The following is a 21,108-nucleotide window of genomic DNA, read 5'->3' as shown; positions in this document are numbered from 1 at the left end:
ATGCTTTTCATTTGATTTTATTTAGGTACACCCGCGATTCTGACTCTCACTATTTATTTTGTTTGAAAAATAGGGAGTCTAAAGACTTCATAAAGGGTCTAGCAAGCTAAGCTAAGAAGATTGGCCCCCGCAAGGGATTTGGTTGCAATTTGAGGTGCAGTAGTGGCAGGTCCTAAGAACACTGTATGCGTAATATCAGCCTTCGATCTTCTTTTGTTTCAGACTTATCCACGAAAATGTCAAAAAATCAAGGTAATTTTTAAACTGTTATTGCAGCTAAACCAAGCAAGCCAGAGCAACCAAATAAATTCGGAATTAAGGAGCATAAAATGGGGTTCATAATGCATATTTTTACAGACATTCATTTCCTTGAACTTGGATGAAAAAAATAATGTAATTTTTTTCTGCTCCATTTTTTTGCCACTTTTCGCGGAGACACAACTATCAAAAAAATTACGTGATAAGCCACATTTGTTAACTACGTATCCATTTAAAAACATTTTGAAAAATCATGGTGCGTCATATTAAAAAAAAAAAACAATTACGAACATAAAGTCGAAAATATTTGGGCTCCACATACCAGTGCAAATGTCTAAGGAGCTCTTTCTGAAATCCTTACCAGACGACATTTTTCTTACGGACGAAAATATTGCCCGTAAGAGAAAATGTGAATATTGTAGAATCGAATTTAGTTATACTTGGGACGATGAAGAGTATGACTCTGTAAAAATGGAAGAATTGTATTGTTCTGTTTGCTGTACCGAGTTATTTGTTAATATGGAATGGTAATAAAAAATGTTTTTGTCAATGACTTTACATCCAATACTTTTATGTACCCACTTCGTTTCTTATTTGCATATTTAAAAAAAAATTAAATAATACCTAAAGCAATCAATTTTTGCAGCGTTCTTTATCACTTTTTTAGTTCCATTTGTTTTGCGTAAACATATATTACAACATTTACACCTTCTTTCAGATACATATTATTAAAATTGCATAAGAAATAGCTATAAAATGTGTCAATTAATTATTTCATAATGAACGAAAGAGGAAGTTATACTACAGACACATTTGCCACTAGATAGTAGGTACTACTCTATTGATATAATATGATATAGTAAAAATATCTTCGTAATTGTTTTTTTTTGACATGACGCACCATGATTTTTCAAAATGTTTTTAAATGGACACGTAGTTAACAATTGTGGCTTATCAAGTAATTTTTTTGATAGTTGTGTCTCCGCGAGAAGTGGCAAAAAAATGGAGCAGAAAAAAAAAAACATAATTTTTTTCATCCAAGTTCAAGGAAATGAATGTCTGTAAAAATATGCATTATGAACCCCATTTTATGCTCCTTAATTCTGAATTTATTTGGTTGCTCTCGCTTGCTTGGTTTAGCTGCAATAACAGTTAAAAAATTACCTTGATTTTTTGACATTTTCGTGGATAAGTCTGAAACAAAAGAAGATCGAAGGCGGATATTACGCATACAGTTTTCTTAGGACCTGCCACTACTGAACCTCAAATTACAACAAAATCCCTTGCGGGGGGCAATCTTCTTAGCTTAGCTTGCTAGACCCTTTAAAAGTAATTGAACAAATGTGTCCTCGTTTGAGGAGTACAATCTATGTTTTAATTATTTACTCGTGTTATAGGTAACTAATATACAAATACGTAGAAAACACCCATAATATCTGTGCTCATCACACAAATAAATGCGCTTACAGGGATTCGAACCCACGACTATCAACTTCATAGGCAGGGTCACTACCGACTAGGTTCGACCGGTCGTTGACAACCCTAATCCCACCATTGGTTTTAAATTTAGAAACCAACGACAAATTTAGCAAATTATCTAACAAATTCTACATCATTATCATCCTCCAAGCGTTCGTCCTGTCCTTTGGCGTGGTTCGCTTTCCTGCTTTTTTTCATCCACGTCGTTCTATCTTGGGCATCGTCTTCAAAGATCGTCTTCAGCTTATCACAGGCGTTTAGATCTTTGGCGATGACATTACGCCATCGCTGCCTTGGTTTGCCCTTTTTTTGGTTTTAAGGAATCTAAGCGCTATTTAGGTACTTGTATTTTGGCTTGTGTTTTTAGTTTAAAGATACTTATATTTTGTATTGGGTACTCGTACGGATGATAGTTTTAATGTCAATCTATATTAGGATCTATTCTATGGGCCTTACAGTACTTGCCTGAAAATAAAGATTTTTCCACGAAAGATATTGGACGGTCTCCTAAGGCTAGTCGGTAGTGACCTTGCCTACGAAGCAGGTGGTCCTGGGTTCGAATTCCGGTAAGGGCATTTATTTGTGTGTTTATCACGAATATTTGTTGAGTTATGGATGTTATCTATAGATATATTTATTTATATACGTATGTATAATGTCGCCTAGTCCCCATAGTACAATCTTTGCTTAGTTTGAGGCTAGGGCGATCTGTGTAAGATTGTCCCCTAATTATTTATTTATTTATAGTTCTTAATTCTTCACTTCATTTAATTTATACAAGGAGTTTATTTAGTTACCTGTAATAATTTACGGGGTGAATATATAGGTCATACTTAGCAACCGTTACTATAGGACAAACTCCAAAATGTACTCTCCTTTTCTTTTCAAAAATGTCAAGGTCAGACAGCCAAAATGTATGAAACAGGCAAACACCCTGACCTGAAATATTTTTGCATGATTTCGGGGTTAGACCCATAGTAAAAACTGCTCAGAATGACCTGTATATTCACCCCGTAAATTAATGCAGGTGCCTAAAAAACTCTGTATGTTGACTTATACTTGATCTCAATCCAAAGCTATTGCTGAGGACAAACCCATTGCGGATTCAATAATGTTTTGTAATATGCTCAATTAATTTGTACACAAACTTCAACAAAACATGAACTAACGTGTAACAATGCAGAATTCCGCGAGCTATTTGCAACAATAAATTGGTTGTAAACGTCTTGTTACACCATCGCGTGCAGCGGTACTACGAGTAGCGCGGGCGTATAATGCACTTCATCCACAGTTCAAATTTGGAATTCCTCGCAGCTACAGTTGGCGGATTAGGAATGCCCGGAAGGCTCGGCATGCCAGATGACATCCACTCGAACACTGTTCTTTCTTTATTGCCTCTTCTGCTGTCTACGTGAGACTATTTGGCGTTAGAGCACCTCAGAATATTTCCATCTAATAATAAATTTTACATCAAAAAAATAGGACTTAGGTAGGTGAGTATACCTACAATCTTTGTGTGTTCGCGTAGTCTATAATAATAAACTAATGAAATTTGGCAAAAATTTTTAAAGTAGGATATTTTATTTTACTAAACCTAATTAATTATTATTAATAATACAATTGAAAATAAATCGCGAAAAGAGTATCTTACTGAAAAAAAAATCTATCTAGAAATCTTCATTCTAATTATATTCATGCAAAATTACCCCTCTGTTATAAATATAAAGCATTGGGAATTATCTTCCATAATCCTATCTAACTAGCAACATCTAACGATTAACAAGAGAAACGGGATAAAATAGGATACCTTCTTAGACAAAAAAGAGATAAGTAGCTTTATTTATAAATAATATAAATAAACTTTACATAATCAAATTCTTCTACATACCTAGTTCAGGCTTTTAGCCTTATTAATAATAATAATTTCTCCCGTACCAGGATGTAACGGAAAAGTCGAACCATAATACAATTGTAAAAGATTACACATTTTAATTTTACTGAAAACGGTCACAATTATAAGCTTTCTCATCCTCACCAACCCCCAGCGCAAAAGTACTAGCTCAGTAATTGCAAAATATCTAATCTATCTCTTGAAATATTTAACAGTTTCAATTCATTTCTTTATCTTCTCGGTAAAATAAATAAATAAAGAACTGGAAACTGGCACAACATGTATAATAAATCTGATATGTACACTATAAAACTAATCGGTGGATTTAAATACTAATCAACTCCTGCTTCTCAATACTGGACTACTGGTGCCTACTAAGTTTGATACATATAATTAGATACACAGCAATGCAAAAACTTCCACAGTTGAAGTCTAATGAATGCCAATGCTTTCAAACAAAAGTTGAACATTAATTTGGAGCTTTCAACGAAAAGATTCCCATTAGCGACGAGTTTATTAAAAGTACTTTATTAATGACCATAAGTAAATAAAGCTCGTGGGTACTTTTTCTTTAAAAAGCTTTTAATCGTTTCATTAATGCGGCTAAATAAAGCCATAGTACAAGAGTAGAAAAATTGTGGATGAGATTACAATCCACTGCATTGTAATTTAATTTTCACGTCAGCAGCTCGAACAAGGGTAATTTGCTGCTTAAAAACAGTGAGCAAAATCGCATTTTGCTGACCTTTAGATTCGAATGTCATTTCAACGTGCGGGGCCTAACAAGTTCGAAATATTTGGATTCTATTGTCTTTATCCCTTTCACGTCATTAGCAAAAAGAAAGAGACAAAAAAGTGCATACGTAATTCAACGGTATATTGACGGTTTATAATAGACCCCCGAAATAAGTCAGACCGCATCATTCCAAAACACCCTACGAGTCTTCATTCGTAATAATTAATTCATGAAATAAAAGTTTAAAATTTTATAAAAACACCATATTTTACGTATTATATTATACAATCAAAACAATGAACTTATACAAATTTACGCAATTGTTACGCAGTAAATAATTCTACTTAACTACTTTTAACGATCTCTACTATAGTTGACAAATAGTAGTATCCGCAATTCGGACCGGATCTTACAAAGTTTTTTTTTTACAAAAAAAAAGTTTTCGATTGAACTGTCAATTGATGTTCGTTAATTCATTATTTTCGTATTATTTTATTGAAATTTCTTTCGTTTTGTTTTATTGCGGTAATTAAAGTTAATTGTTAGAATACCTTCAGAAAACATGAGTGAAATAGTGATCCGTCCGTCTGGATTACATTTTTTCAGGTTGTATTTTTTGATGGCTGACTGGCGTGAAAAATTTTGTGTACTACACGAGATCAAAGTTATTTACATTTCGGGCGCTTTTGAGTCCCTTACTACGCTCAAGATTCTAAATTAGGTGCATTCGCTACGCTCGTGAATCTATTATAGGACTCAAAACAAGCACTCGAAGAAATATCAAACTTTGCTCTCTTGTTGTACAAATAACTATTAACACAGTACATTTTTCAATGACCTATCTATTTTATTTTTATTCATTTGGGATGACCTTTGGTTAGTGGTATACTACTTATAGTCGTTCGCCCCAGCCGATTAGTAAGATCTTGTCGAGTCACTTTCGAAATTCTTGTTTTCCCCACCCGAATTAAGCCCTGGAGAAAATGCCTTTAATTAAATGTGACATATATTAGTGACCATAGATATTCGGATTTGAATTCATTTGGCCTTGCAAAAATATGTTGTCGGAATATTTATATCAATATATCTAATATTGACCGAGCCCGGCTGTTGGCTGTCGGCTGCAGAGAGGCAGGCCACTGGCTGAATGCCTACCCGTCGCCCAATATTGGTACCCACCTAGACTCCGAAACACTCCGATTGGCAATGGGGCTACGCTTAGGGGCCCCAATCTGCGCACCGCACAAATGCTCCTGTGGCTTTGAGGTGGACCAACTGGGACGCCACGGACTTGCTTGCCAACGTAGCGCGAGCGTAGCGTAGCAAGAACATAAATCATTATTTAATCATTTTATATTACGGAAGGTGGAGATAAGGAACGAAATCTCCATGTAAAAAAAATCAAATCATAGACAGCGCAATCCACTCCGTCAATAACGCCTAGGTTCTTAGCTACTCTAGCGCTACTCTGGGGAGATTTGGAACTATTTTTATAGCTGACAGCTGGACACTTTTGCAACAGTTCTACCATAAGAAATGCCACTCCTCTTAATTCCACACTCCATAATTTTATATGAAAACTTTGACAGTTTTGCGTCAATTACTTTATTGACAGCATTGACATTGCAGACTTTTGTCTATGTTCTAATCGGCCAGATACAAGTGTAAGGCCTTATGGAGGGTAAATATGCCTTTGACCTCCATAGATTTTATGAACATAGACAAAGACAATCTGAAATATAATACGGTAGTGTGACAAAAGTAAATCAAAATATTTGATAAAAATTATTTTATTTGTTTTCAAAGTTGTATTGCATAGACAAAGCCAGATAGGAGCAATGTTGATGTAGCAAAATATTTGCAATTTGCGAATTTCGGTTTTCGCGCTAGGCCCCCTGGAGACGCTCAAGGGCGTAGTCAGCCAGTGAAATAGATGGTAAAACCTGCCTACGCCCATGGAGACGCCTTGTGTGTAATTTTCTGTTCAAAACAGTCTGCCGATTTTGCGGTGCAAAGTCATGGCATGTCAGATAAACGTCAATCCATGCAATAAGTATAACGTGAGTAGGTATGACCATTGGCCGAGGTTTTCAACAGAGGGGTATTAAGCTCTTAAAGGCGACTTCAGTTGGTTAAATGCTCTAAGCGCCATGCCAAACTATATAATAGCATGCCATATGCTGGAAGGTCAGTAGAGCCCTTAATGAGCACCATTATTTGATGTGGTAACATTTCATTACAAGTCCGTCAAGTGCATAGAAAAAAAAACTCGCTCGAACTCAACTAGCTGTCGTGAGTGTCATGTTATTTTCATTCATCAGTAATTCGTGAGTTACGACAGAAATTTAAACACTGTTTTGTAATACTTTGTGAAATCCAGGAGTATTTCGCCCAAAAAAAATGTTGCGGTACTCACTTATATTGTTATTAGTAAATATTTACGGTCGTAGTTTGGGAGTACCTGTCCCAAAGCAAAACAGTAACGGTAAAATATTGATAAGTAACCTGCTGAATGATCTCAGCAAACAATGCAAAAACGAGTTTGTACTGAGCCAAATTGAGAGCAAAAACTCCACATGCGATGTGGAAATGAACTTTCACATTGATAATTTGCAATGTTTGATGTTTTACGACGCTAACCGTCTTCTGTGTAACCTAACTGCACTGAGTAGTGCTTACCTTGCAACAGATTTTAAGGATAAGATTACCGAAAAACAAAACGTTTCCGCTTACTGCAGCGAAGCTTCGCATTTCACCATTCCTTCAACACCATACCAACGTATGCTTACTATAGTGTTCCAAAGTTCGGATGACTGTAAAGGAGTTTGCACTGATGATGACATAAGAACTGGTGATACAAACTTCTTCTGCAAGTATTACAAGTGGTCATTGTTGAATCTCCCTATACCACAGAGCTCTCTTCAGGGCTCTGTACCTACTGTTTCTGCTGGTTTAGGAACAACAGGTGATTTACACAAAACTGATGCAACAGCAATTCAGGGGATTCAACAGTCAGATGGACAAGTTAAAAAGACTTCAGATACTGTAGATACTAATACACAGTTGGTAAAAGTTAAGGAAACAAATCAACACACATCGGAAGTGACCAAACAAGAGTCCTCTTCGGCAATACAGTTGACTGTTTCACAAAATCCAGAAAGTCTTAATTTGCCAAGTAATGTAGACAGTAGTAAGAAGAGCACCCAAAAATCTGTAGTTAATGAAGAAACTGCAGACAAAGCTGGAGACATGGATCCTGGTGACTCGGTTGTGGAACCGATTGATGCTGGAAATGAAGGTGGCATTGAGAACAATCCTGGAGAGATTAAGGATCCGGATGTTTCAATGCAACAAATTGAAACCCCGAAACATAAGATAGTTTTGGAAAATGAAGATACTGATGATACCGGAATGGACATGGGTAAGGTTTTAAAACTAAAATCTCTCTCTCTCGGCTCTTTTACTATGTCAAAACTAAAATGAAGGTTGTTACTATAATGTCAACCTTACTGAGCTGATTTGCATAACTGAATGATTGGTTTTTCAAGGGTGAATAAGTTTCTCTAAAACGTTTTCCTTTACATTCAATTTCCAGTATGTTTATAAGGTTTTTGATGGTGGCACCTGCCATAGTATTGTATTGTATTGGAATTCGGGCAATTTTCTGCAACTCTATAACTGGCGCCTATTTTGCATTTGGGGGCCCAGCCCAACTCCTCAAGGAATCCTATCACCTTTGATGTTGAGTAGGACCTCGGGATGCTCTCTCAGACATCCGAGATTTTTAGCCCTGTACGGAGCCATTCCAGCAGCAGTGCAAAAATAAATACGCAAATAAATATAACAAACCACCACCACTTTTCTGTTCCATCGTCAGACATCAGGCCGTCAACAGCTCCTGAGGATGCCTCATAGAGAGGTGAAACACAAGTTTTGTATTTTTGGTGTTGGTTTGTTATATATATTTGCATATTTATTTTTGTGGTGGGAGGGTAGGAAAATTTGTTGCATGATTCATTGCATGTAAAAGTCATTTATTGTATAATAAAACAAGTGCAATGAACACTTGCATCAGCTTTAAGCTGCTAGTGTATTAAACAATGTAATATAATAAATATCCAAGTAAGTATTAAGGGTTAGCACTGATTGATTAGCATGTTATTATTTTGCGGATTAGGAAAGTTAATATTTTTGTTTTAATCAATATAAATAATAATAATTAATAATAATTATTCATGCAGTCATTTGCCGGTGGCTCTTGTGCCATATTTAATGGGCCTATAAATAAATTTTTTTACCATGTAGAACCAGTATGGGCCTAATAAAATAAAATAAAATAGCCTTTATTTGTGACCCCTTCTTTCTGTGTTGCATGCTAAACACTTACAAGGAATAACATATAAACTGTATTGGGCCTAATATAATAGCCTATTGTTTTACCTCAATATATCATTAAGAAAAAAAATTTTGTGAACTTTGCATTTTCACAACCCTTCTTTAAAAAAATCTTTGACCTCAAAATTCATCATTTTTGGAATAATTAAAATTTTTTTTAGGAACACTCGAACCTATTTTATTCATTGGAAATCAGTTTGATTGGGTTTGCTATATTTATTTGTCTAAGAAATGTATATTTTTTAATATCCTTTTTTCAGAAGACTTCACAACTTTCGATTTCGAACATCAATTTAAAATATTAGATTGATGCTTTCAAACAGTTATTTACCAGATATTTACTAGTGCCTTGTCAGTTAGGATTTCACTTTTGAAAGAGAGATCTTTCATGATTTATAAATATATATATATATATATATATATATATATGTGAATTGTGATATTGCAGATGATGATGGAAAAGACGCCAGTGATGACGGAGATGACACAATTGTTGGAGATTTGGAAGTGAAACAAGAACAGGAAGCTAGCTCACATAAAAGAATCGAAACCCAGGTGTCCTTGAATGGAGACGGGGCGCAAAGGGGTAAACAAATACATTTTGACCACAGCACCTCAATCTAGCATAAAATCTAATACGTCAAATTGTTTTAGTAAATATTTTATTCTTAACTAAAAACCCTATAACCAATGGAAATATAATAACAAACTTTACAACAAGGGTGAACTTTTTGAACACCTACTTTTGCTGCTTATGTGAACATTGCAACACAAAACTGGAGTTACTTACTTGCATCTTTTGCATTCTAGTCCTTTGCTACACACAACATTCTAAATCATTTCTAAAATAGGAATCATTTGCTATATTTGTAATTCTACCTTACCTAGTTGGTTACTAAATTGTGTTACTGCAATAATCTTTATCTACATAAAATATACGAACGAAAGTTGAAAAGACTATATATTAAAATGAAGTACACAAAATCAGGAATTACATGTGACAATATCATTCAAAATGGCCTCCTCTGACCTTGACACAGGCCCTCAAACGACGAGGCCAGTCATCAATAGCGGCACGCACGATTGTCATGTCTAATTTCCGTCACTGTCTTAACTATGGTCCGCTTGAGGGAGTCAAGATTTGTGTGGGGTTTAGCACAGGCTTTCTCCTCAATAACCTGCCATATGGCATAATCCAGGGAGTTAAGGTCCGGGCTGGAGGACGGCCAGTCTTCGTGGGCAATAAAGTCAATTTTGTTCCTTCGAAACCAGGCTTGAGTTGTTTTTGCCTTATGCGCAGGAGCTGAGTCCTGTTGAAAGACCCATGGCTGGTTTTGAAATAGGGTGTGGCTTAAGGGCTTCACTATTGGTTCGAGAATGGTTTCCTGATAAACTTTGGCCCCAGTTTTCACACCTTTTTCACAGAAATGAACCTGAATTAGCCCTGAGTATGACACACCCAGCCAAATCATCACATAAGAGGGATGATGGCCTTGTTGCACTCTCGGAACAGCCGCAATCGCCTCTTGACTGTTTTTGAATACACCGTAATTCTGGCGGTTACAACATTCTTCAATGGTAATTTTTTTTTCATCTGTAAATAGTATTTTTCGGTGGCCATTTTGTGCGTACCGCTTCAATAGCACGCGACTTCTCTCTAGCCTCATAGTCTTTAATAGTCCATTAAGCAAATGACCTTTTTGTCTGCGGTAAGCGTGTAGTCCAAGGTCTTCATTGATAACTTTTTTTAGGGAGCTTCTCTTCACAGACACCTGTATTGCCAACAATGTTTGCTTCCGGACGGGGTTTCTTGCAATTCTCGCCTTCACTGCCTTTATTAGAGCTGGGGTCCGAACGGTGCGTGGTCTTCCAGACCTCTTGCGGTCATCGAAGCTCTGAGTATTATTGTACGATTGTTATACGATTCTCTTTTAGGCCCCAATTCATTATAGATACGACGAGATAAGCGTTATGTGTGGTATATAATTATAGCTCACAAATCCACCACATTATGTCATTTTTTATTTTTTCGGTAGCATTTGTTTTAACGGAAATAAAGAGATTGCAAATCGAATAACAGAACTAAGTAACCAACTAGGTACTTCACAGTCGTTATAATTACGCAGAAAATTTGGTTGTAATAACAACTTCATCTTTGGCCACTATTATACTAATTACAAAAAAAAAACTCCGTAATTAGTATGATTTTGAACGAGGGTATATATTATAATTTAAAGTTTTGCTCTTTATTTTCTAACTAAGTAAGTTTGCTTTTTTGATCTTCTGAGGTGAAAACGGTTGTTACTGACCCAAGTTATTCTATCCACATAAGAATCTTAAGTAATGATTTACTATAATGCAAAACATATGATGGTTCCCAGAATCAGTAAAGATAACTATGTAGATTCTTGTCTTGTGATGTTTACTCTACTTATAACCTTGCAAATGTTTGTACAATTGTGTAATGTAAGCAATATAAACATTGAAAAATGGAGAATTGAGTGCTTTTTGGATGAACACGTCACATTTGTTTTGTGAATTGTGGTTGAAATTATTGTCAAATTATAACACATCACTACTTACAAAATTATAGATTTAGTAAGGAGATAAATATGCTCTGCTTATCATAAGCGCAGTAATTACGTGAAAAACATCGTTTAAATAAAGGTGTTATTCAAAGAGAACAGTATGAACAATTGCATTACTTTTCAAGTTTAATGCATTTGTTGTTAGCACAGCAGAAATCAAGAATGATATTGTAAATAATTTGTATAAAAACATAAATATATGGGGATCTTACATAGATCAACCTAGCCCCAGTCTAAGCAAAGCTTGTACAATGGCTAGGTGCTAGGCGACGATATACATACGAATTTATATAAATACATACTTATATACACAGAGAACACCCAAGACTCAAAAACAAATATCTGTGTTTTTCACACAAATAATGCCATAACTAAATAGCAAAATGTTTTTTCTAGAGTTTTTCCAAAATCCTGATGGGTTTACAGAAGATGACGACCATTTCTTCCCCTTCTTCTTGACCGCCGTGATAGTCGTTGTAGTGTTGTACGTTTTATACCACAATAAGAACAAAGTAGGAAAAATGGTAAGTACAATAAAGAAGTTTAGCTTTAAATTTTGCCAAGAAACGTTAATGATTATTGAAAGGTGCTTTGTTTTCTTCCTACGGAGTGGAATGCATATGGATAAATCAATATCTCTATACAAATATAACTTATGTGTACTGTCTACTACGATTAGGCTCTTTTTTCCTGAGGATGATTCCAATTAGCATGATCTCATAGCCTATCTAGCCCATACTAGAACGTTTATTTATTATTAAAACACAAGTTAAAAACAAGAAAAACTGCCAAATTTATCATCTTCGTTTCTATTTTTATGTTAATATCTCCATACAGTGTAGTTCATTATCTTATCCATCCACAATTTTCTAATCTATACCATGACCTACTTATTTGCATCGTATTTATGGTACACCAGTGGTACCACTGGGGATTTGATGAGTTCATGCCACTTTCTATGTCTAGAGGGCTATTGTAAACGGCGATTAGTTCCTTCCCAACTGGGCGTCAAGTATGCAAGGGACTGGCATGTAACAGGTCTGCATGTACTACCTGCTGCCAATTTAAAGCAGTGCATGCGTGTGCTCCTTGCTGCTATTTTTCACATAATTACCGTTTGGTTATTTCAGTTCTTCGGTCTAATAGTGGAGGGTCGGCAGCCGGGCCGCCGACGCAACAGCCGCGGCCACGCCTACCGCCGCCTCGACACCCTGGAGCAGGCTATGAGCGCCAACAGCCCTGCGCCACCCAGCAAAATCATATACTGAATCTACTAGTCTCCTTGAAAGGTGTGAGTACCACCCGTAAACTAGCCCTGAGGACCTACCGCTAACATGGAAACTTCGAAAATCGTTATATGCTTCACTATCGCTCGAATATGTAAGAGTGATTCAGAAACAGATGACTTTAGATTTTTAGACGTTGGCGTTAAGCCCTCAGAATTCCCGCCATGAGTCGTCTTACAAGTGGGCACCGCGTATTGTTTTGATGTATGAAGCGTAGCTTTTCAGTGTAACCTGAGGAAGGCGTTACATGACCAGATCTGCCACCGGCGTCTGGTTGCTGGATTTAAGTGAAGGGATCGATTACACCTAAGTGGTTATGCATTATCATCACTCTTCTATAAATTTCTAGAGGAAGTGTTTTTATTACACATGCATAGGCAACGCTAAACATCGAAGCATACGTATTTAATTTTGCGTAATCTGATTTTTACTAATATTCGGGAATTGGGACTTCCAATAAAAGATTACGACTCTTACACAAATAGTGCTGGGATTTAAATAATGCTTCAATGTCGTCGAATCATTTAGAATTGTCCCTAAGTCATTATTTATTACATGTGGCAATTATGTTATCAGTATTTTTCTTTCGAATTATTTGTTTCACTTAATATAAATGTAATAATAATCCATGTTAAAATTACAATTTAATAGAAACTTCTTAAATTGTAGATTTGTACCTTAAAAATGTAATAATTCAGAAAGTACAATATGTAACTTAGGTATTTAGGTGTGCCTTCATTATTTAATGCTTTCATAACCTTCAAAACTGTTATGTCTTTTGGTGTTTTTTTAGCGATTTGTTATACAAGTATAGTTATTATAATACTTACATCTATATCTCCTTCTCCATATCAAAACCTAAAATGTATCATGATTATGTAGAGTATCATTTTGGATCTCATGTACTTTTTAAATATGAAGTATGATTTTCCTATAAAGTGATTATCAAATGCTAAATTAAAATGTCTGTCTTTATTAAGAATATTATGGTATACCCCATTTCATATACCATGGCGGGATTCCCCTTGAGACGGTCATTAGGCGTAAACAATACAAGTAGTGACAACAAAAGATACACGTGAAACTTTTGCGGCGTCGTGTCTTACACGTAACTGTCCAGTCTTGATTCTTTCGTGTTATTATTTGACCACACGCTGGCTTTGAGGAGCAGAGCTTGTAAAGCAATGTTAAACAATAGATCAACATTATGGTTCTCTTGGTGCAGTTTCATGTGGAATCCCGCCATGGAAAATGAAATGGGGTATACCTAAACAGGTTTATTCGTCGTGTATTATACGATTGATACGATTCTATATATTTGCTGTACTGAAAGTGTTAATTTAATCTTTAATTACATGTCATTCAAACAAAAACATCTATACTTGGTGTGGGCCTTTTCGTCTGTGTGAGATGTTTTAAGCAGCATCCTGGTAACGACACTTGCGTTCATGGCTGTATAGCCCTATGCGAGAGAGGATCCCTCGGAAATTCTAGTGTAACAAAAAGTCTTAAAAACACTGTCTGTGACGCATGTGTGAAAGCACAAACAACCGAACTAAAATAGATGCGTGAAGTCGACAAATAATACGTACTGAAATCACACGATCTGTACCTACTATGGAACATGCGCCGGACGTTTACTGAGGCTTGGACACAGCCTTGACACGTTTTTTACTTAACGTCACTGCGCTTGTAAATTACGTCATGTTCTATTGTTAAAAACCATAATGAAACCCTGAAAACTCTATATAAGGCTTTCTTTTCTGAAAATTTGACAGATCAGGATCACATAGCGGAATTTACCCACGCAACGTTATGTCGTCTAGGATTAAATCTGTAAACGTAAACAATCGAGTACATTACAGTAGTTTCTTCTTCTATGATTGCCATAGAACGAGTTTAACTCTTGTTTATTTATTTTAGTTGCTGCCGCTGCACAGCTGTGTTTCTCTTGGACAGATATCGAAAAAAATATGGTCTCTCATTTATTATCATTTTTACCTCATTTGCACAAACATATTTTTTTATTTTTTTCTTATATAGTGCACTGGCAATTTAGGTTGTGATAGCAGCAATACAGTAATTATAATTGAGTCTTACAATGTATTTTGTGCAATTATAGTCCATTATGGTTTGCGAATAGGCGTAAGTTTTTAATTATATTTCTAAACTTATGACGCCCTTATCGAATAATATTCGTTTCTTTTAATGTAGCTTAGATTGTATAATGTTTTTATTGCAGAATAGTATGAACTTGATGGGCGTATCATACCTACTGAAGTGTCGCTCTGTAAGAGATATATTTTGTACATACTTATTTTATCAAAACCTTATTTTCGTTTAAAACGAATTTATTTTTGTTCTAATGACATGTAAATAGTTTAAGTATTTATTTAAGCCCATTAAGGCACATAAAGTAGTTTTTAATATGTTTGTATTTGTTAAAATATCACGTAGGTATTCAGTTTATTTTCACCACGTGTTGTAACATGATCTAATTAGACACATATATGTATACATATTATTATGCAACACTTATGTGAACTTTGTAGACAATATGAAATATATCATACAGCAGTGTTTCAACATTCATACTCAAAGTATTGTAGGAATTTAGAGCGAAGAGATTGACGCCACTTGATTTTGTATGTAATTGAGTTTATATGTGACATTCTTGATAATGGCTGTACTATTTCTGTTATAAATATATACAGTAAGTGTCAACGTGTTGGCTGGAAATAAACTTTAAAAATCGAATGTATTTTTTTGCTCTTGGTAATCCATAGTTTAGAGTAAGTAAGTAGATATTCTTTACATTACATATGGTGCTATTTTACCGCACTAGTGCGAAAATTAGCATATTACGTTACTGTGTCGAACATTTAAAGGGCCATATGTACTGTAAAACGTACGATACATGTGCGAATAGGTAATTCGCAACTCGTGTCGTTTTAAAACACTCCCTTCGGTCATGTTTTAATTTATCGCCACTAGTTTTGAATTTCCTATTTTTCGCACTTGTATCGTAATGTACTATTACAGTATATGGTGCTACTTTCCCGCACGCGCGTGTTTTAATTTATCACAACGCGTAGCGAATTTCCTATTTTCACCATACAGTACAGTACAGGCAGTGTTAGATTTGTTTTAATCATCTGGTGTGCCAATTTCTATAGGCCCTTTTTCAGTACAGACGTTGACACCTAGTCTGGCAGGCATCATTAATTTTGTAGTTACTTCGAAGTTACGCTATTTTCTGAAAAAATATGTCCCGAAGGTGTTGAACGTTGATATAAGTAATAAACAGGATGAAATTGTTATGTTTGATCATACGCCGAGGGGCGAGGGGTGAATATGCGGGTCATAATAACCGTAGGGTATTTCACTCTGTCTGTATCTAGATTATCTAGTCAACAAGGACAGAAAATAAATTGAATTGGACAAAACGAACATACGAAAGGCATACGAGGCAGACATAATATATTATCGCCATCTGTGCCATCTCGTTTAAAACAATATCCAAAAGGCTTCACAATTGCCAGATCAGCTTATAATGGCGCTCAGTAAATGCTCACCTTGCCGACAGATGGCGGGCGTAATGGTTTCAGCGAAGCTGCTCAAAACTTGACGTTGCCAAAAGCTTGGTATAAAATTAGCTCGCCGTGCTTATCCTTATTTAATCAGAATTTTATTGCACGTGCACCTAACGCGCGAGAGCAATCGAGGCTAGGTATCATACGATTCCTCGCATCTCGTATGCAGAGTGGATATAACGAACCCTTGCATATTATACAAATGCAATGACAAACAGTGACCGCTCTCCAATTAAAAAATATGACTTTAGTAGTTAATATCATACTTACGAAATTACAGCTTTCTAGCATAAAAAAAGACTTAATGGCTCCAGTTTTGGTTATTAGTGGGGCAAGGCATAAAATAAAAAAATACGGCCCCTATATCTATACAGCCATTATTTATTAATATTTTTCACCACACCGGCTGCTAAAGGCTGTCTTTGTAAAGTTTCTTTGTAAGGGTTTTTTGAAGTCAAACACTGATAGGAAAGTTGCACTTTATCCACATTTGTATTTTCCACGCGTTGATGGTATGGTGAAAAATGATCCCCCTTATTCATGACATAAACGTGTAGATACTAAAGTTACGATGCCGCTAATAATCGTTTGTCCCTTTCCATCATACCAATACGTCGGAAAGGGACAAACGATTATTAGCGGCATCGTAACTTTAGTACACGTTTATGAATAAGGGGTTTGTGTTTCCCTCGAGAGTAGTTTAACTCTCGTGCCTTGAGCCGTGCCGTGCTCTTGTCAGATACTTTTGGCGCGTTGTTTCATCCGCTACTATTGATGCTGACTGTACAAAGTTAAGAGTAAAATTTTAAATACAAGTATTTTCTAAATCTACTTTTATTTATTACATCGAATTTTGCACCATAACGCCATCAGTTCTGTTTTATGGAATAGACTATGAGTCAAATCACGATCATTACAAAAGTATTATTCCCACTGACTGAGAATAAAATATATCCCACTAGTTGCCACCAAGTTCCCGGTGGTAACAACTGGGAAATATGTAGTATAGTTATTTATTTTACAAGGGAGCCAAGATGTTGTTTAACTCCTTGTGCTATTGATACCCAAGCAAGCGAAAGATTTCAAACTGAAACATGAGCATAGCTAGTGTTTCGTGAAGGATTTCAAGGCACGAGGGTTAAACAAACTTTGCCACCTAGGGAAACACATGGTTATATGAGGAAGGGTGGTTATATAGGTATAGGTATATACCCAAAAGCATAACTGCACAATAGCCTCATAAATCATTAAGCTATTACTTATCAGTAAGCATGTATTATGAGGTAATTAATAAGAAAAGGTAGTTATAATAAAGCATTAGCTTAATGCGCCTACTAATTACGCTTACGATCTTATTTTTCCTGGTACCTATTAAGTAACGAAAATATATTTAAGTTCATAATTAATTAATTAGTCGCTGTAAATTATTAATCTTGTATTCAAGTATAATATAAATAGACAGGTAAAAATTGATTCATTGTGTGTTCCGATTCGATAAGAAGTGCTTGAGAAGGTTCAAAACCACAAAATATAATGGAAGAATATAAGTCGCAGTTAAATGAAACTTGTGAGGCATTTGAAAATAATATTACCATAAACGTCACCCAGGACGCTCAATTAGACAAAGAAATATGGGAATTCCAAAAAGAAGATTCAGATGATATGGCATTGTATAATCTGTGCGAAAAGATTGAAAATCAGGTTTGTTCCTACTTTTATAAATTTTATCCTAACTTTATAAATACCTAAGTATTTTTTTCTGATTCGACAATGTTTAAGCAAAGCTCTGTTATATCTGTACACATAAAATAATGATAAAAATGTAATAGATAATTTTCAAGGTTCGTCCGTCTGTCCGTCCGTCCGTCTGTCACCAGGCTGTATCTCATGAACCGTGATAGTTAGACAGTTGAAATTTTCACAAATGATATATTTCTGTTGCCGCTATAACAACAAATACTAAAAAATAAAATAAATATTTATGGGGGCTCCCATACAACAAACGTGATTTTTTTGCTGTTTTTTCTGTACGGAACCCTTTCGTGCGTGGGTCCGACTCGCACTTGGCCGGTTTTTATTTTTACTGTATCTCCCAGTACGTAGGTACCAGTGGCTTGTTTATAAAAGAACCTACAAAACTTTGTAATATATATATAGTATTATGAATGTGCATAACTGTATTTCTTATGTATTTTTGTTTCAGGTCGCTTTGCTCTCTGAGTTACTACCGCCAGAAACAGTGTGTCGACTATTTCAACGAAATACCTATAAAGATACGATCACTCCGAAATCCTAAGGTAAACTACAATGAACCAAGGATTGAGAAAGAGCAGAAAATAATAAAATTAGACGAGATGAAAATATATAAAATACATGTTGTGATAAATGGCATAGCAGCCATAGGCGAAGGCGAGCCGGTCGCCTTCAAGCTGCGTAAACTGTAACATGTCACAGAAACTTTCAGAAATCACAATTGAAGAAGGCAAAATACAGTTGTACCGGATTTTTTAGGATCAATTTTCAAGTGTCATTCATAAATGAACAAATGTGTGTCAGATATCTAGAAATAAATTATTAATACCACCTTATTCAGTTGTTTTCTTTATTAATGTAGAGCGAGCTGCAATGGTGTTTAGGTACTGTAAAGGGATGGTCTATCTGCGGCGGGGAATGTAAACGCTCGAGGTATAAATATTTTTTTCTTCAAACAGTAATAACATTAATATCGACTACTATTAATGATTGGAGGAAAGAGGACGGCCGCTTCTCCATACAAACGTAGTCCCTATTTTCCTCTCTGATCTGGATAGTGGAAAATATTTTTACATAATTTGATGCTATACCCCTACGTTTGACTTTATTAATTTTTTTGATTATTGTGAAAATTAGGAGCGTAAAAATTCTTATAATAGTTAATATTCGATAAAACTTAAAATAGCTGTGGTTGATATACAACAAATTGTGTCAAGATATTTCCAATCATGTGATTACCCAGAGAGGAAAATGAGGACTACGTTTGTATGAAAAGGCGATTTCGCGCCGGTCCTCCACTTTCGTCTTAATGAATTCCATTCATAAAGTAGGTATGTAAATTTGCAGCTGTGTGTACAGTTAGCACCAAAAGTAGCGGATCAAATAACGCTTCATAAGTATCTACCATGCTGTAACAGCTTAACAACAAGAGATGTTTTTAATATAGAACAACTTAGACTTTAAAGGATATACTTTTGAACGTCAATTTTAGAAATTTATCTATATTTGGAAAAGTTATCCGGGATGTCAAATACTTTTGGCGCGTTGTTTCGTCCGCTACTATTGATGCTGACTGTACCTATTAGATCGGTAGCACCGCTCTCACCCACGTGTAATCAAATAAATTACAACACTCGCAGTGTTTAGTTGTTCGCATTCCAGTAAGGACATATAGGTACTATATTCTATTTAATGTAAGTCCATTTTAGTGGTTTAGATTTAATACGCAAGCAGTAACTATTAATGTATTCATTCAACTAAACAGTAGGTATACCTTATAAAACAAAGTCTCCCACCGCGTCTATCTGTATGTATGTTCGCGATAAACTCAAAATCTTCTGAAGGGATTTTCATACAGTTTTCGCCTATCAATAGAGTGATTCTCGTGCATAATTTGTTAAGGTTTACCCGTGCGAAGTCGGGGCGGGTTGCTCGGGTATAATAAATATTGCTAGGTATATGTGTAACGACTTTAGGTGTAACGACTACTGTACCCCTAGTGTAAATAAATTCGATTTCGAAACGTGACGTACGCGTTTACGTTTAGTCTCATTTTGTATTGGATTTAGAAAGAGCGCGCCAAGCGGGACGTTTTGGAAACTCAAAATCCTATACAAAATGAGACTTAACGCAAACGCGTTCGTCACGTTATGATGTCGATCAAATTTACACTAGGGGTACTGGAATAAAACAGGTCTCAGGCAATAGTAGATTGTTAACAAAGGGGTGAAAGGCACACATAACTGTCGAGGTAGTCTCTCACTCACTGCGTTTGAGCGCCAATAGTCCAAGACTGAAATGGTGCTTTTCACCCGAGCCGAGTTAAAAATTCTACTTTTCATTTCATATCCGAGAAAAGTACATTTGTATTAACCCTTTTCCAGATAAGTACGATTTATCGACCACATACGCGCCATTACAATTTCAACTTTAGCATTGCGATTTAAGGTTCAAATTAGATTGCAGTTTCTAGAAATGTGACTTGTCTTCAAATGAATCTTCAAAGCTGGATTAATTGGAATATATTTGGATTTTTTGGGAAAACCTTGCAGATTGGTGGGGCCAGGAAAAGGGTTAAAAAACATGACTCAGTATAAACTTACATAGTAGGTAGGTACTTCTTTTACAAATTTAGGTAAAAGTATTGTTTTTTTATGGAATGGGGAGTTACATATCAGAATGAAGTGTACAGAAATGTATCACTTTCTGCACACTTCATAGAACAACAATGACCCACTTTTAAAGTATGAGAAATGAAAAATATTTTAATAAACATCTAAGAAAATAAATTAAGTACACGGAGCTGCAAAATTACATGGACACGTAATGAACGATTTTTTATCATTAAGTGACCATACAACTTTGCGGCTGGGCGTATCTTCCATTTACACTCCTAGCCTTTTTAATTAGCTTCCTTTCATAATATTTACTAATACAGAAGAGAGAATACAGAGGTATGCAACATTCCATCAAAATTTACCATTTCAGTCCTTAAAATGATCAAACATCAAGAGAAATATTTGAAATACCTTAATGAATAAATATAATATGTGAACAACTTGCGAGTACGACCCTTAATCATCTTTGTATCTATACGAAGAGCCTCGCTCTTCGTAAAGACGCATATCAA

The 21,108-nt window shown here is 35.5% G+C and overlaps 1 protein-coding gene and 1 long non-coding RNA gene across 2 annotated transcripts; one reads left to right on the top strand and one right to left on the bottom strand.

Annotated features, from left to right (window-relative positions):
- Positions 1–2,030: 2,030 nt before the first annotated feature.
- On the bottom strand, positions 2,031–6,496 carry LOC133516058 (uncharacterized). Its single transcript, XR_009799166.1, has 2 exons — positions 5,544–6,496; positions 2,031–3,189 (listed from the first exon to the last, which is right to left on the bottom strand). It is a non-coding gene; the product is annotated as an uncharacterized LOC133516058 (long non-coding RNA).
- A 139-nt stretch (positions 6,497–6,635) lies between these two features.
- Positions 6,636–18,814, top strand: LOC133516057 (trans-Golgi network integral membrane protein TGN38-like). The gene is made up of 5 exons (XM_061848774.1): positions 6,636–7,785; positions 9,208–9,345; positions 11,744–11,871; positions 12,478–17,927; positions 18,430–18,814. The coding sequence occupies exons 1-4, from the start codon at positions 6,765–6,767 to the stop codon at positions 12,613–12,615; spliced, it is 1,425 nt and encodes a 474-aa protein (XP_061704758.1). The 5' UTR covers positions 6,636–6,764; the 3' UTR covers positions 12,616–17,927; positions 18,430–18,814.
- Positions 18,815–21,108: the final 2,294 nt, after the last annotated feature.

The sequence above is a fragment of the Cydia pomonella genome, chromosome 3, assembly GCF_033807575.1.
Source record: "Cydia pomonella isolate Wapato2018A chromosome 3, ilCydPomo1, whole genome shotgun sequence".
In the NCBI taxonomy this organism is placed as follows: domain Eukaryota; kingdom Metazoa; phylum Arthropoda; class Insecta; order Lepidoptera; family Tortricidae; genus Cydia; species Cydia pomonella.
This window is presented reverse-complemented; position numbering and strand designations above follow the sequence as displayed.

What these genes read in the sequence shown, in the direction of transcription:
- LOC133516057 (XM_061848774.1), top strand. Translation starts at nt 6,765, where the DNA reads ATGTTGCGGTACTCACTTATATTGTTATTAGTAAATATTTACGGTCGT. An exon ending in TGGAGACGGGGCGCAAAGGG is followed by an intron (nt 9,346 to 11,743) that starts GTAAACAAATAC and finishes TGTTTTTTCTAG; the next exon opens with AGTTTTTCCAAAATCCTGAT. An exon ending in AGAACAAAGTAGGAAAAATG is followed by an intron (nt 11,872 to 12,477) that starts GTAAGTACAATA and finishes TGGTTATTTCAG; the next exon opens with TTCTTCGGTCTAATAGTGGA.